The following is an 18,049-nucleotide window of genomic DNA, read 5'->3' on the forward strand; positions in this document are numbered from 1 at the left end:
ATAAAATTCAATGGTCTCTGGAATATATTCATACTCTAAAATTTTGAATGGTAACAAAACTTACCTGCTATGAAGCTGTTAATTTGAAAAGTTTGGGTAGAAAAGTGGTCATGTAAATTCTGATGTTTATTCTACTCATAACATAAAAATCACTAGTTCTCACTCCGAAAGTATTTTTTTCCTGTACGATGCTCTCAGGATGGCCATTTGCAGTCAGAACAACAGAAATTCGGTCAGTAATTACAGACAACCAAGCTCCAGTCACTCAAAAACTTTCAAGTAGCAGATTTTGGTGTTATACTTTTATTTGTTTTTAGAACATCACCTTTATTTATGACAGATATGAAACATATAACAGAAGAGATCAGACTGTTCCCACACGAATAAGGCTTTTTAAAAAAATCACGCTAATCAACTATAAATCATATATTAAAACTAAATAAGATACCAAGATAGCTGTACACCAAAAGAAAGCTTACTGCCTGAAACTTCTCCTTAAAATAACCTAATTCAAACCAAAATCAACACTGACTTGTACTCCCTTCTCTGAATTTCTGTGGCACATACTTTTTGTAGTGGAGAACATATAGCCTTGTCTTGTTTTCATACAAACAGGCATTATTTATTCCCAAACTAGACAGTAAGTTCTTTGAGGAGAAAGACTTTAGAGTAACTAGCACTGCATGTTGGAAATAGTAGGCCCCTAGAAAAGACAAACTGGCATTTAGATTTTTGGCAAATGCTTCTCTATGGTCTGATTACAGTGAGAAAGATGATTTGTGCTGGTAGAAAGGAGTGGAATCTAGCATAATAAGATTAAAAATTACGCACAGAGTATCAACATCTAAACAGACTGCTTTCTAAACAGCAGGGCTAATATTTTAATTTTCTAATACTATCAATCAAACTCTAGTATAATGCTCAAGAGTATAATATTTCAATGGGGGAAAAAATCATTGCAGATAGGCATACATTTTACCACAACCAAAGATTAAAGCGTAACTGTAAAAACTACTCTATTTAAGATTGTCTATATTTGTAGGTAATGTGTAATCTAAAAACAACATGCAGAAAATTCGCTCATTCACTCAAAATCAATCCTGACATTGTTCTGCTCCTTGCAGTGATGAGCCACAAAAACCTGGATTACTGCCTCCACCTTCCGTTGCAGCATGCCTGTGGAGGAAAGGTCACACGTCATTAATCTGAGGGCAAAACATTCCAGGAACATAGTAAGTTATATTTTTGTTTTAATGTATGATTTATGAAACGCTGAAGATCAATTCAAATAACTAAGTATTGGAAAATGTAGAAGAAATATCATGTTTCTTAGCTTAGAAACTTTTATGTAAACAGTAGCCAAGGATGTTCTTGATCTGCTCTTAACGTGCCTCCTTGATATTTATGTTTCACTGAAGATAACTGTTAGCTGTCTTTTACTCACTACTGCTGAAAAGCGTCATACAGAGTTGTCATTAAATTGATGGTGCAGATTTAGGTAGGTCTTGTTACCTATAAGCACATTACCATAGTGAGTTGATTCATATTGCTGTTCCTTCCTAATAATTTATTTAACTTGGTATCCTAAACTTTGCTCAGGGGCAGAGCAACAAAAAGTACCATTCATTTTACCACATAAAACAATAACTTTCTGTAGGAAAAAAAATGAGCTGTAAGCATGATCACCTGAATCAGTTGTGCACACGTTTCTATTAATGAGCCCAATTAAACTTGGCTATTGATTTTAGTGTTCACTAATACTCACTAGTTAATAAAAACAAGTGTCAAAGGCTTAAGAAAAAATATTATAAGAGAAAAACAAACTATTTGGCACAATGTAATTCTCATCAGCCACTTGGAAAAGCCCAGCTATGATTCTGCTTTTAAAGTGTCATGCTTCATCCTATCTTATAAATACACAGGCGTTACATAAGCTCACACCTTTGGAACAAGTGCTTAAAATGATAGTTGTCTACTGCAAGGCTAGAAAAACAATGACCATGAGCATGACAAGCTATTAATGACCTTTCTGCTGTACAGAACAGCTGGATACAAAATTCCCCCCTAAGAACATGATAGAAGCCCAAATGAGCACAACAACCAACCATTAACTTCAGGTCAAAGTGTCAACATAAGCACAATTTACTTAATTTGCTGATTGATACATATTAAATACAAAGGAGTTCATTTATTTAAAAATGTTAATCAATAAAATGTCAAGAAGTGCAAGTCAGTATGACTAAGCAATCCTTAGTATAAATATTTTGTCATGTCTTTAAATTCAATTCTCAAGATTATTTCTGTATCAACATATACACTTTCATTCTTTAAGGACAGAACTGTACCTAGGCATTAAATGCCCAGAATTCTGGTGCCATGACATGCATGCATCAGTGATTGGTTCACAAAGGTCTATTAAATAGTAAGTAAAATGCCAGTAATAGTCAAAATTTGGGGGGAAATGTCATATACAATGACATTATTAAAGAATTGTAGTGAACTTTATGAAACTGAAATTAAGAAAGTAATTCTATTCATGACAGCATCAAAAAGGAATTTAATTTACCAAATGAAATATAAGACCTATATAATAAAAACTACAAAACATGACTAAAAGAAAAGTGAAGATCTAAATAAGTGAAGAATTAATCCATGTTCATGGACTGAAAGCCTCAATGGTATTAAGATGGTAAATCTCCATAGACTGATTTAAATTCCAAGTAATCCCTGTGAAAATTTCTGTAGAAATAGACAAGGCTTAGTAGACAAACCTAGTTTAAAATGTATATGGGAAGGGAAAGGACCCAACGTGGACAAAAACAATCTTGAAAAAGAATAAATTTCAAGAACTACACCATCAGATTTTTACACTAGCAAATAATCAAGACAGTGTGGTATTAGCATAGGATAGCCAGAGAACCCTGGGACATAAAGTCTATTAAAACAAACAAGCAAACAAACACAAACCCTTTACTGGGCCCTCCCTGGTAGCACAAAAGGTTAAAGTACAGCACTGTGAGGCTATCCTCAGCCATTGCAGCATGAGTTCGATCCCTGGCCAGGAGGGTGATCCACATGTGTGGCAGACCTCTTCTGGCCCGCCCACTGCTCCCCTCAGTAGTGTGGATCTGCCTGTTCTGTTTCCCACTCTGTCTATGGTGAATCTTCTCACCCACACCCGGCACCTCTGACCTGTATCCCAGTTCTCAGATGCATAAATAAATAAAATCTTAAAAAAAAAAACACCTTTATTTATAAATATGGTCCGTCCATTCATTTTTGACAAATGTGCCAAGACAATTCAAAGCGGGGAAAATAATCTTTTTTCAACAAATGGTGCCGGGACAACTGGCTATCTATCTACATGTAAATGAAGTAAATGAACCCCCTACCTCTAAATATACACAAAAAATCAATTTAAGATGGATTACTAAACTAAATATAAGAACCAAAAATATATTTGAAGTGCCATTTTTGTACACAAATGTCAATCAACTGATGAATGGATAAAGCAAATGTTCATACACTGGAATAGCACACAGCAGTAAACAGAAATGAAACACTGAGCCATGTTACAATATAGGTGAACCTTAAAAACACGCAAGGCACAAGAGACTATATATAATATGATTCCATTTATATAAACTCTTCAGAAAAGTCAAAGCTATAAAGACAGAAAGTATATTAGTAGTTGCCTGGGATTCAGAACAGAAATAAGGATTATCCATAAATGGGCAAAAGGGAAGTTTTTGAGGTGATCAAAATGTTCTAAAATTGGATTGAGTGATGTTTGCACAACTCCACAGCTTTGCTAAACAGCTACTGGCTGAGATCATATTTTGTCTGCTTAAAAATATTTTTCAAAGAGAATTTCTTCCCAAAAGATTCTGGTAAAACTCTTTCTGGCTAGTCCCATTCTGTTTAAGGAACATCTTTTCTTCAACTTAACCTACATGAAAATATTTTAGGTAAAGATTAACTTTCAGAGAAAGTTATGAAAATAAGAAATTTGGCCACTGAATTCAAACACAGCTTTCTACTGTAACTATCTTAAGTCATATATCATAATCATTATTAGATAATATAAAATTCACTGTCAAAGGATAGTGTACTCTCATACCACTGTAGACACTACTATAGCACATCTCCTATTCTTCTTCTACACAAATCAGGGCACTAAGAGAAAAAAATCCTGATAAAAAAATGGTCAAAAGAGACAAACAGATGACTTATAACATGATATACACATTGTTTATGAACATTTTAAAGTCAACCTCAAATTAAACTAAACTCAAATTAAGCATGGGAAATATTTTTACATATTATGTTTTAGTTAAGAATGATAATGGTGATTATATCCAGGCTCACTGAAGCACAATTAAAAACAGTGAAAAGTTGGAAACATTAAATATTACTTAACAATGGGGTACTAGTTAAATGTATAGATGGGGAACTAGTTATGTGTGTGTGTGTGTGTATATATATATATTGAATACATATACACACACACACACATATATATATATAATGGGAAATTTAGCAGCAATAAAAATGTACATGTTTGTTCGCTTTGCATTTATTTTTCCATCAAAAGCTGAGTACAATGTGCTATGTACATATCAGGGACAAATAAATTTAAAATGTATACTGGACTGCACATTTATGTGAGAAATAGCTAAGTTCTGAAGATACAAAAATAATTAAAACATAGTGTCTACCATTAAGGAGCTCAAATTCCATTAAGGGATACAGACAAGTAAATAAGCAAGTGCAACAGTATACAATAAATGCTAACAATACTGTATATAGACATCATATGAGAATGCTGAGTCAAGAAAAGCTTCCTAGAATAGATGGTATGTAAACTACATCCTTATAGCGGGTAGGGATCAGACAGACAATGCTGGGGTAGGGTAATCCAGGCAGAATCAGTTGACATTCAAAAATATGGAAAAAGAAAGAATAGAGGGAATGTGCAAAATCATAAATATATTTTTTTTAAAGCAGTGCTGCAAACAAAGGATGAGGCTAGAAAAATAGATGTCAGATTGCAGAGGGTACTTTGTGAATTATGCAATGAAATTACTGGGCAATGGGAATTACTTAAGAGTTTTTAATAAAGAGGTGATAAGAACAATCTCATTTATATGAAAACCACTCTGGCAGTATTGTGAAAGTGAATTGGAGTGAGGTAATAAGATCAAGGAAAAGAAACCAGAAAAGTCTCCAGTTAAAGATTTAAACATCTTCATTAACCATTGCTCCATTTCAAAAACACTCATAAAACAGAACAAGGAGGTATTTTTTTGAACATAAAGCATAAAACCACAAGGACAAAGGCAACAAGATAGGAGGCCAAAACAATCTTTGAAAATGAAAACTAGATGGTACTGAAAAAACCTAGAAAGGATTTGGAATTAACAAATCTCCTTCACATTCTACTTAGGTGATTCTCCTTACTCAAGGCTAGCAGAAGAATTTTCTATCAGAGGGTGAGCCAAAGTTGAGCTCTGAACTGCGGGAACCAAGAACAAGTGGGAGCAAGGAATCTGTACCAAAGATAGGGACTAGGTAAAAGTTTACAAGATTTTTAAAAAAGTTTACAAACTGAACATTGAGCTCCTAGTCCCTTCTGTAACAGTTCTAGAACATAGACTTACTTCTTACTCTGAAGAGTAGAGAACATATAGGGAAGAAAATTAGCAGTAATCTAATTCAAGAAAATTTCTCCAAGCTGAAAGAAAAGTTTCTCAAGTGAAAGGGCTCACTTACTAAACACCAACTCTCTGGATGAAATACATTTACATTGATGATACATAATCTGAAATTTCAGTGTTCTGGGGGAAGATACAAAACACTTCTACAAGAGAGAGAAAGCATAAATATGAAGATGTCACACAAAGATTTGGGAATCAGAATGGTCCTCAAAACTAGAAAACAATGGGTCAACTTCTTCAAAAGTTAAAGAAATTATTTCTGTGGTGGAATGCAATACACAGTATTATCAATTAAATGTGAGAGTAGAATAAAGACCCTTTTGGTCATGCAAGGGCTCAAAAATTTTGCATCAGCTGATAGAATACGTGCTATAGCAAAACAGGGGAGTAAACCAAGAAATAGGAGGTATAAGAGCCATGAAAACAGGAAAGCCAACAAAGAAAGGAATACATGAAATTCAAGACTGCTATAGAAAGGAGAACCTAGCTGAGTAGCAGACCAAGAGATCAACAATTCCAGATTGTTAAATTGATAAATTAGAGATTAGTGGACTCTGCAATAAAAATGAGATTGATAGACTCACAATAGGGTCAAATATATAATGAAGGATAGAATTGTGTTTCTAGCAGTGAACTTAATGCAGTATCAATGTATGCTGATTTTCAGTGATGCACACCTGAAACTTGTGTTATAAATGCAATGTTACTTCAATAAAAAATAAATTTAAAAAATGAAAGACTTAAAGAAAAAAATCAGAGAATATTAGAAAGTAAATGATGAAATAAAATTCAAAGAACAACAAAAACTTGTAAAAGAAAGAAAAAACAGTATGCTATATGGCTGGGCTGAAAATAATATTTAAGTAAGAATAATATGAATATTAAACATTGAGCTATGTGTAAAACTCTATTAGGAGGATGAAGGAAATATGTACATGCACATATAAGTGTGTGTGTGTATGTGTGTATATATAAAATGGAGTGGTCTATATTGTCTATATATATGTTAATAATGTAGGTAATATTAAAAAGTAGCAGTATACATGGTACCTAGATGTACAGAAATAAATAATTTTAAAAAGTTAAAATAACTAAAAGTGATTCCCTCTAGAGAGCGGGAATGGGTGGTAGACAAGAAGTTAGATAGTTTCCATAAATCTTATAAAACTATTCTACTTTAAGGTGGGGAATGAAGACCTGAAAAAAGGCAGTGGCAGAGGGAATCAAATGCAGATTCAAGAGGTGTGTAAGAGTATAACTATCTTTATTTACTAAAGAAATAGAAATAGCCTACCTGAAGTCCCTGAATAAATAATAGCAATTTAGTAAATAGAAGCTGAAAAAAGAAAAAGTAGAAGGAGTTAGAGGTGTGGGAGGCCCAGGTGAGAGTGAAGATAATGAGTTTGGATTTAGACAAGTTTAATTTGAGATGCCTTTGGGATATCTATGTGTTTGTTAACATGGAGCTTTATAGTGCACAGTAAGAGAATCATTAGTGAAACTGACAGCGATGACAACTGAGGTTTCAAAAATGCTGACTATTAGAAAGGCCTTGATGGAGAACACTATTAGATGCAAGGAGAGGTCTGAAGACAATGATCTAAGCTCTTACTTTCAGAAACCAGGAAAAATGCACAGCAAAATTAATTTAAAGGAGAATGGAAATGATAAAGAGCAAATATTAATGAATTTGAAAATAGGAACATCATAGAGAAAATAAGTGAAATGAAAACTGATTCTCCTAAAAATAATAGTTATTTATCAAGACTGAAAAAATAAAACACTACTCATCAATATAAGGGATGAAACAAGGCATATCGCTAAAGAAACTGAAAGTATATCACTACAGATTTTACAGTCAAAAAAATAGATAAAAAGGAAATCATATGAACAGTTTTATGCTTACACATTCAACAGCTTAGCAGAAATGCACAATTCCTAGAAAACAACAAATTAAGAAAATTCAACAAGGTAATCTGAATAATCTAAAAAGCATTTTTAAAAACCTTAGAAATGTTATTTTACAGCTCCCCAAAATGAACTATCCAGGCCCATAGGGTCTCCCTGAAGAATTCTACCAAATTTTAAAAGAAGAATCATTCCCAATTATTTACAAACTCTCCAAAAATAACAGATCAATATTCCCCTAAGAACAACAACAAAACAAAACAAAAACAAAGACAGTACAAAAAAGGATTAATAATTTTCAAGGATATTCAAAAATCTCAAGTGCATTTTAAAATCCTTCCCAGTAGCCTATGGCTTGAGTTCAATCCCAGGCCAGGCGGTAACCCACATGGCACAGTAGACCTCTGCTGTCTTGACTACAGCTCCCCTTGGCAGTGTATCTCAGTCAATCTGCCTGTTCTGCTCTCCACTCTGTCTCTGGTGAATCCTCTTACCTCTGGCCTACAACCCAGTTCTTAATACAAAAAATTCCTCAAGAAGATAATAGTAAAGTGATTCCCTCAATGTATGAAAGAAATTATAAACCATGACTCAGTGGAATTTATACCACATATGCAAGGCAGATTCAACATTAAAAGAATGCCAATTTAATCCACTATGTCAATAAATTAAAGAAAACTATGTCAACTGATATATAAAAAGCACTTGACAAAATCCAGTACTATTCATGACAAAAATCCTCAGCAAGCTAGGAAAGAGCATCTGCAAAATACTTATAGCTTACTTTAAGTGTAAGTACTTTAAAGCTGAAGACTGAAGTCTTTTTCATATAAAATCAAGAACACGGCAATGATGTCTCTTCTTAGTCAACATAATACAAGAAGTTCTAGCAAGTGTAATAAGATGAGAAAAAAATGCTTAGAAATTGGAAAGAAATAAAACTGCAAATGTTCCCATTTGCAGATAAATGCCTATGTAGGAAGTGGCAAGGACTACATACTGCAAACACACACTTAACAACTTCAAGAACTTAAGGAACTTCAGCACATTCAAGATCAACGCACACAAATTGCATTCACACAAACTAATTGTTTTCTTATATACTATTAAAGAATATGCAGGCACCAAAATATAAAACATAGTACTGTTTATAATCACCACAAAGAAAATAAAATATGTACATGATGTATGTGCTGAAAATTACAAAATGCCGATGAAAGAAATCAAAGGAGACCTAAATAAGTACTGAAACAACACGTTCAAGTGTGGGAAGACTTAACATATAGTAAAGATGTCAATTCTGCGCCCAAACTGATCTAAATGTTTAATGCAATCCCGTTAAATCTCAGCAATTTTTTATGGAAAACTAATTAAATTAAAATAGTAAAAACAATCTTGTTAAAGAAAAATAAAGTGGGAAGATTGTTCTATCAGATGTTGTCTTACAGAAATGAGGACAGTGTGGTTTTGATGGAGGGAAAAAACATAGATTCATGGAACAGAGACCCCAGAAAAACTCCCACATAAATATGGCAAAGATTTATTTATTCATATAGATCTGGGGTACAGGCCAGAGGTGCAGGAGTGGTGAGAAGATTCACCAGAGACAGAGTGGGGAGCAGAACAGGCAGAATGACGAAGCACACTGCTGAGGCGAGGAGCAGGCAGGTCAGGAGAGGTCTGCTGCGCCATGTGGATCACCTATGGGGGCTGGGGATCGAACTCACACTGAAGCAGCTGCTGCTAGCCTGCAGTGCTGAGCCTTAACCTATTGTACCATCAGGGAGGGCCCTTTGAGAAAGGCACAAAAGCAATTCAATTGAGAAAGAATAGCTTTTCAAAAGACAATGAAACAATTGGATACCCGTAGGCAAAAACAAAAAACAAAAAAAATCCCTTGATGTAAACTTCACATTTTATATAAAAATTAACTCAAAATAGATGACACCTATATGTACAAAAAGTAAAAACAATAAAACTTGTACAAAAAAAAAAAAAAACACCAGGAGAAAATCTTTGGCATATGAGACTGGGTAAAAAAAATTCTTAGGCTTGACACCAAAAGCATGATGCATGAAAGGAAAAACCGATAAACTGAACTTCATCAAGATTAAATATTTTTTTATGTGAACAATTCTGTTAAAAGCAAGAATAAACAAGTTACAGGCCAGGAGAAAATATCTGTAAATCACAGTTAACAAAGGACTAGTATCTATAGACTACCTTGCATAGTCAAAACTATCTGTTAAAAGAAAAAAGCAATCTAATTAGAAAATGGAAAAAAAAACATGAATAGACATATCAATGAAGAGAATAGACTGAGGACTAAGCAGCACATGGAAAGATGTTCAACAACAGCCATCACAGAAATAAAAATTAAAGCAGCAGGGGTAACTCCACACATCTATTAGAATGACGAAAGTGAAAAATAGTGCCCTCCCTGGTGGCACAGCAGGTTAAAGCACAGCACTACAAAGCTAAAGCCACTTCAGCATGAGTTCGTCCTGGTCAGGGAGGTGACCCACATGGCACAGCAGACCTCTCCTGACCTGCCCGCTGCTCCCTTCAGCAGTGTACTTTGTCAATTGGCCTATTCTGCTCTCTACTCCGTCTCTGGTGAATCCTCTCACTGCCCCTGCACCTCTGGCCTGTACCCCAGTTCTGTATGCATAAATAAATAAAATCTTTTTTTTTAAGTGAAAAATAGTGAAATACCAAATGCTGGGGAGGGTGCAGACAAATTGGATCACTCAATTGCTAGTTGGCATGTAAAATGGTACAGCTACTCTGAGGAAAATAATATAGAAATTTCCTACAAAATTTGAACATACAACTACCAGATAAGCCAGCAATGGCACACTTGTTCATATGTTCCAGAGAAATAAAAACTTAAGTTCACACAAGAATCTGTGCATAAATATTGATAGGAGCTTTACTATAAGTCGCCAAAACTAGAAATAGTCCAGATATTCTACAAACTGTGATTGATACAGGATATAAGTATACCATGGAATACTCTTCAGGAAGAAAAATAATTCATTGATACACATAGTAATTTAGACCAGTCTATGAAGAACTGTGCTGAGAGAAAAAAAAAGAATCCTAAAAGGTTTAAATGTGGCATGATTTCATTTATATAATATTTTAGAAAAATAAAAGTTTAGAAGGGTAGAATAGACTTGTGCTGCCAGCAGTTATGAACAGTTATGAGCAGGGCATGTGATGTGAAGGAGTAGGTCGTGGTAATAGATAGCAAGCATGGAATTCTTGTGCTAATGGAACTGTTCTGAATCTTGACTGTGATAGCGGATATACCAACCTACACATGTGCTAAATTGGTACATAATTAAATACACACATGGAATAAGACCAGGCCAAATTGAAACACATGGTGAGAACAAATCAATGTCAACATCCTACTTGTGATATTGTACTTCACATTTGCAGTATGTTACCAATGGAGACTTCTTCCTTCAGGACATCTCTATTATTTCTTACAATTGTATGTGAATTTACAATTACATCAATAAAAATTGCAGTGAAAAACCATCTGCAACATGTGATTCCACTAAACAAAGCAAGTCAGAAAGAGAAAAACAAATACCAGATGATTTCACTCTCGTGGAACATATAAAGAAACATAGGGAAGGAATAACACAACTGCAAAAACAGCTCTTAGACGCTGACAACAAAATGATGGTTACCAAAGAGGGAGGGAAAGGGAATTGAGGAATGAGTAACTGAGTAATAGTGGTGGGTATGGTGTGTTATATAATCAAGCCGTGAAGCTGAACTGAAAATCACATAATAGTGTAATAAAAAAAAAAAAGGTAAATCATTTAAAAAAAAAGAAAGAAAAAGACTAACACTCAAAGTTTTGATCCCAACCTCTTCTCCCAGAAGTGCCAGCTAAGTAGGCATACAATGATCCTAAACTTAAGTCTGTCCTCATGGCTTGAAATGGCTGGCCATCTTTTCCATCTTCAGTATCTGTTTCCTCATTGGTGCATGCCTACTAAGTCAAAGTCGTTTTAAAGTATTAGTTATTGGAATACAGTCTTCTGTTTAGGTTAGGCTATGGTTTAAAAGTAACTTTAAAATTGCAGGTGCTTCCTGCACCCCCATGTTTATTGCTGCTTTATTAACAATAGGAAAGACATGGAATCAACCCAAATGTCCAAAAGTAGATGACTGGATTAAAAAGATGTGGTACATATACACAATGGAATATTACTCAGGAACCAAAAAAAGATAAACACATGCCTTTTGCAGCAACATGGATGGAGCTGAAAGGGATCATGCTTAGTGAAATTAGCCAGAAAGAAAAGGAAAAATACTGGATGGCTTCACTTGTAGCAGGAACATAAAGGGCCAGGGGAGGAAATAATAATAATGATGAACAATTATATGCCAGAGACATTTTACAGAGTTGGAGTGGGGAATGGGATAAAAAAACGGGGGCAGGGTAATTGGACGGGACTATATTGATGGCACACGGGTGATGTGGTGATGGGAAGCTCACGGGGATGACAACTGAGATGGGAAAAGGCACAAAATGATGTAAAAATAAACTATTATTTCAAAAAAACACACACAAGAAAAAAACTGTAGGCACTTAATGTAATTAAGGTTTATTTCTTATTTAGAAGAGGGAAGAAGGAAGTAAAAGTGAGAGGAGGAGAGGGAGAGCATAATGGTCATAACTGCTTTTAAGAAGATAGTCTGTTAAACTCAAAGTAATGCTTGTCATAAATGTCCTTGAATTCTCAGAGCTAACAACGGTCTGATGTAAAGAAGAGTGTTTCTAGAGATGTACAAATTTCTCATTTGGGCCATGAGAATCTGCAACCTGGCATTGCCACTGATACATTAAGATTCTCCACTTGTGCATCCAAGGGCGGCCTTAAAAAGTAAAAGATGGTGGCCCACTCTGGTGGCGCAGCAGGTTAAAGAAGCTAAAGCCACTTCAGCATGAGTTCAACCCGGGCTCCAGAGGTGACCCACATGGTGTGGCAGACCTATCCTGACCCACCTGCTGCTCCACTGACCCACCTGCTGCTCCCCTCAGCATTGTACTTTGTCGATCTGCCTGTTCTGCTCCCCACTCTGTCTCTGGTGAAGACTCTCACCGCCCCTGAGCCTCTGCCCTGTACCCCAGTTCTGTATGCACAAATAAATAAAATCTTAAAAAAAAAAGTAAAGATGGTGATGGTATCTGAATTCTTGCAAATGGGAGGCGAGGTTGCACACTTAGTACATTTTAAGTGATTCTCACACCATCACCTGTTGAAATATCACTTAGTAATCAAGTCTCTTCAAATTCTACCTTTTCCAATAAGTCAACTAAAGGTTATTTTTTTCTCTTTCTTGACTGCTCCCTAGACCCTGCACTGTTTTTTTTTTTTAAAAAAAATATGTACTTATGCATGCAAGAACTGGGGTACATGCTAGAGGTACACGGTGTGAGAGGATTCCCCAGAGACAGTAGGGAACAGAACAGGCAGATTGACAAAGTACAATGCTGAGGGGAGCAGCAGGCGACACAGGAGAGGTCTGCCATGCCATGTGGGTCACCTTCCTGGCTGGGGATTGAACTCGTGCTGCAGTGGCTGCAGATAGCTTCATAGTGTTTTGTTCTAACCCCTTGTGCCACCAGGAGGCTCCAACCCTTGCACTCTGTACCTATTCAAGGCAGAAGTGCATGCCAGTAATGTTTATACCTCCTATGTTAAGTAACACAGTGCATGGCACATATTTATTTTGTAGTTGCTATCACACTATGTGGTTTTGACCTCCACCTAAAGAACACTTTGCAATTGTATTGCACCTCAGCTTTTAAAACACCTAACCATATTACCTTATTTGATTTCCATAATATCCTGGGATGGAACAAATAATTTAAAACTCAAGAAGGTTCAGTAGCTTCCCAAAGGCTAGTGGGAATTGATACTAGGACCTGTATGTTTACTTATTTTTAATGTTTTTGTTTTATGTATTTATTTTCTTACATCTTTGTTAATTTCTGGACAGTATATGATTTTTCCCTTCACGTGTGGTCCCCAGAGTTCTCCCGAGGTCCATCACCAAGTCCCTATGCTCTTCCCTCCCCTATTTTGATTCCTCTCCCTCCTCTGCTTTGTGCTTCAACTCTATGGTCAGCTTGCAAGTTTTGTGGGCCCGTATCTTTAAACTCTCATCTAAAGAGTGCCTTTTCTATTATAGTGCTCCCGTTTGTCAAATGTTGTGAAAATTTTAAGTAACAAGTACAATGCTGAGCTAATACTGGCACCACAGCATAACATTATTTGTTGTCCCTTCAAACACCAAAATGCTCAAAATAAGACTGTTCTATCTGACTCCATCTGGGCAGGTTTCATTGGTGAAATACTATCAGGTCATTTTATATATGAGGTGGGCATGGAGTGTGGGCCCCAAAACAGCGTTCTACAAGGCACTAGTATATTTATAGGTGTTAGTCACTAACAGGAAGAAAATTGCTTTGGAGAAAAATCTATATATCTCACAAACAATATAAATTCTACTATTTGGAAGTGATTTAAATCATGTTACATATAATTCATCTGGGGAGGCTCTCCAGCTTGAGGAAATTCACTCAGGCACAAAATGTACATAAGCAGGATTAGTGAGAAATCTAATTTTGCAGACGTACTGAATGTACTTCAACTCTGGATTTACATACAGAAAAAGAAATTTGGGAAGTAGCTTTGAGAATATTAACCACCACACACTCTTTCCTAACAGAAGCTGAAGACTTGATCATTTTGAATTTTAGTACCCTAAACTAACCTACAAGAAATTCTTTAGAATGAAGAACAACAGTGTGACAATGAATTCATTTTGTCTGCAAATAGGAACAGAGATGAACAAATAGATGAATAAACAGTGGAAACACAGTATACCTTTTGATTAAATAATATGGGGAGAAACAAATGAACTCCCATATTTGTTGAGCTCAAGAGATACTTAAAATGAGCAACACAAACAGAAGTTCCTTTGGGTTGCTCCAGCCCTAGCAGATGAAGAATATTTCTCAAGTCTCTGAAGTGGAACATGATACTCGAAAAAATAGGCGACCTCACTGGTCAACAAATTTCACTAAGATTTCCCAAATAATTTAAGAAAAAGAGGATGTAAAATTAATTCCCTCAATCAATGGATCAGATTCCATCCTAGAAGGTAAAAGAAGAACACACTTTAATTGGAGTCCCAAAACATCTTATGGCATCTCAGCACTTGACACTCTTCAGATATCAGAGGGCTGAAAGGAACTGATAAAAACATTTTTAAAACACATCTTATTTGGATCAAAGTTCCTAAAAAAATACCAACACCGAAAAACCTAATTTTAAACAATCCCCATAAGCTATAAATATTAGCATAGGATAAAATGAAGTATTATCATGACATATCGCACAAAGCTGCCTCTCTAAAATGATCCTGAAGGCATTTCATGCAATAGTTAAGTATATCACACTAGACAACTAAAAATGTTTTATGTCAAAAAATAATGTGCTCATAAATACTCAGCCCAGAACTAATGGGACTATATTTTGGAAATATCACAAGATTCCTTAGGGCAATCTTAGTTACTTTAAGGATTCTTCTTTTCCTGCCCTAAATAGCAATCTAAATGTTGTGAGCAGCTATTAAATAATTGGGGCTCTAACCCATAAAAGATTGCAATGATTATGGATGAAATATATTTTAGTCTTGAAGCTTTGGAACACTTCATGAAAGAAATAAAATGCCATGAGAATATTCATGTAACTTTCAAGCAATGACAAGTATAAAATTTTCCACTGCCCATTCCTTTAGTATGGTGTTTGATAATATTACAGGACATGGTGATGGTTTGCTGTACAAAGAAATAATAATCTCCTATCCTTCTTTGCTACCCCTAACCCCCAATAAATGTGATTCCATACATAAAACGAAAAACAAATGGGTTCAGTCAGATTGGTTGCCAACTCTGCCATAGTGGCCCCAGAAGAGATGGGGTTGCTGCAGTTTCAATGACTGCCAACTCAGAAGACATGTGTGACTGAGTGCAGGACTGCCATCAAGCCAACCTCAGAATAATGCCGTAGATTTTTACAGAGAGAAAGACAAGTAACTGATAATTGCTTAAAGTTAATATTTACTCTTAATTATCTACACTGATCAGGAGTAAAAGAGTATAGATGATATCAAACAATGGGTAAATAACGAAGTTGCAATCTGGAGAAAACTGGCACAGTCCCTATTCAACACCCTTGTAATTATATCTGACCCCTTTCTAGCTCTGTCCCATCATAGTTCTATGTTAGTTAGAGAAAACAGGGGCTGGTTCTCCAATTCACATATGAATATTGAAATGCTGACTGGACAGTGTAATATTTTAACATATGTAAATTATAAGGTACGTCTTCCAAATCACTTTTTAAAAGTTAATACTTTAGCTAAATAAATGATCCTATTAACATTAACAGTTGCTATGCTTTACAATGGGAAAAATATTTGTACCAACATTATAGACACAAAGGCTTAAAAAAAATTCCCAGACTTTTAAAAAATGATTTCAGGGTCTCCTTGGTGGCATGATCACCATTACAATCCCCAGTCAGGTTGATCAAACCCACATATGGCACAGCAGAGCTCACCTGTCTTGCCCACTACTCCCCTCAGCAATGTATTTCAGCATATCTGCCCTTTCTGTTCCTACTCTCTCTCTAGTGAATCCTCTCATGCCCTGCACAACTGGCCTATACCCCAATTCTTCTATGCAAGAAAAAAGAAAAGAAAAAGATTTTGACTTTAAATCATTTTCAACAAGACTATAAAAGTTAGAAATTCTTTAGAAACAAATAATTTTTTTTGTCAAAATAACACAATTTGCTTTCCTGCAAAAATTATTTGGATGTGCATATACAGACTTATTGAGAAATTTAACCTTAACACATCTCAGTCCACAGGGCATTTCAGCAGACATGATCCCAATAATTACTTAAAAGCAACATATGCCAACAAGACAAAAAAAAAAAAAGACTCTCTTAGAGAGCAGTATTAAACCCTGCTACTCTTCATTACTTGATCATATCATTTCCTGATGTGAAAAGGAAAGGTTCCTTTGGGAGGAAAGCAAAAAGGAGTTCAAAGTGTCAAGAATAAGCAGGCTTTCCCTTCATGATCTTCCCCTTGTCTTTGTTGAGAATTTTTTATATACAAGATCTTATTGCCTCTCTAGCTCAACTAATTTTTAGCAGAAAATTAACTCCCAGTGATCACTACTATCTATTGATTTTTTTTTTTTTTACCAGTGTTGACGGAGAACTTTACCCAGATTCCAAGACCTAACATCTTACCCAAAGTACTACCATTATCATACTTAGAAAAATCTCATTTATACTCTATCATTAGGTACATGATTAAGATTTATTTTTTTAATATTCAACATTTGCTACATTAGAATTATTTTAAGAGAAAACCAATAGGAAGAATACTGTTCCTGTAATTAGAAAACTTGGATGTTTGTCCTAGCTCTGTTGCAAATTAGTTGTGCCTTCTTTGGGAAGACATTTAACCCCTTGGAGCCACAGTTTCTTCATTTATATAAAGTCCTTTGCAATGCTAACAATCAATTTTTTTTCCATCAGAAAACTGGCTGAGAGCTTTGAGATCTCATTTTGACAAAAATGATACCAGCCAGTGTGGGGAAATCACTATAACATTTCTTTACAGCCCAAATTACATTTTGACATTTTCCCCAACCCCAACCAAGCACTGCCTATTGCAGGAAACAGGCAGTAGACAAGAAAACTGACTCAACTTTGTATAATATCGTTACTGCTTTCCAGCCTCTGACACTCTTCCAAATTTCAGTTCTTGCACCTTTTCTAGGTTTTCAGTGATAATCTTTCTACCTAGAACTGCCTTCTCTGAACCCAACTAATTAGCTACCGTTCAAACACATGACAGTTCTTCTGCCTTCCCTTCCTTCCTTTCCTTCCTTTCCCTCTATCTCTCCCTCCTTTTTCCTGTCTCTCTGTCCTACATACAATAAATTCTTATAATCTTCTCTTATCATTCTTTTGATCCTCTCTCCCTTCCTGCATCCTTCCTTCCTCTTTCCCCATTACTACACACAATCTGATTAGAAGTTCTGTCACTACTAATACTAACCACCAACCATGGACCATCCACTGCTCAAGGAAAGTTAAGCACAGCTTCTTTTATACATTACAAACCCCCCAAAGGGTATATATTACTCATCATATTAAAAATAAGGAAAAAGGGCCCTCCCTGGTGGCGCAGCGGGTTAAAGCACAGCACTGAGAATTTGAAGCCACTTCCGTATGAGTTCGATTCCCGCCTGCCGCCTGCCCCGGAGGAGACCACATGGCGAGCCAGACCTCTCCTGACCCGCC

The 18,049-nt window shown here is 35.6% G+C and overlaps 1 protein-coding gene across 1 annotated transcript in view; it reads right to left on the minus strand.

The window, feature by feature from the left end:
* Nucleotides 1-322: 322 nt before the first annotated feature.
* Nucleotides 323-18,049, minus strand: part of NUP62CL (nucleoporin 62kDa C-terminal like) — a 59,783-nt gene continuing 42,056 nt past the window's right edge. Inside the window, exon 9 of the mRNA XM_012727100.1 lies at nucleotides 323-1,176. Within this exon, the coding sequence (XP_012582554.1) occupies nucleotides 1,085-1,176 (92 nt within the window). The 3' untranslated portion in view covers nucleotides 323-1,084. The remainder of the gene's footprint in view (nucleotides 1,177-18,049) is intronic.

Source organism: Condylura cristata, unplaced genomic scaffold, assembly GCF_000260355.1.
Source record: "Condylura cristata isolate star-nosed mole 26May11 unplaced genomic scaffold, ConCri1.0 scaffold00019, whole genome shotgun sequence".
NCBI classification, from domain to species: Eukaryota; Metazoa; Chordata; class Mammalia; order Eulipotyphla; family Talpidae; genus Condylura; species Condylura cristata.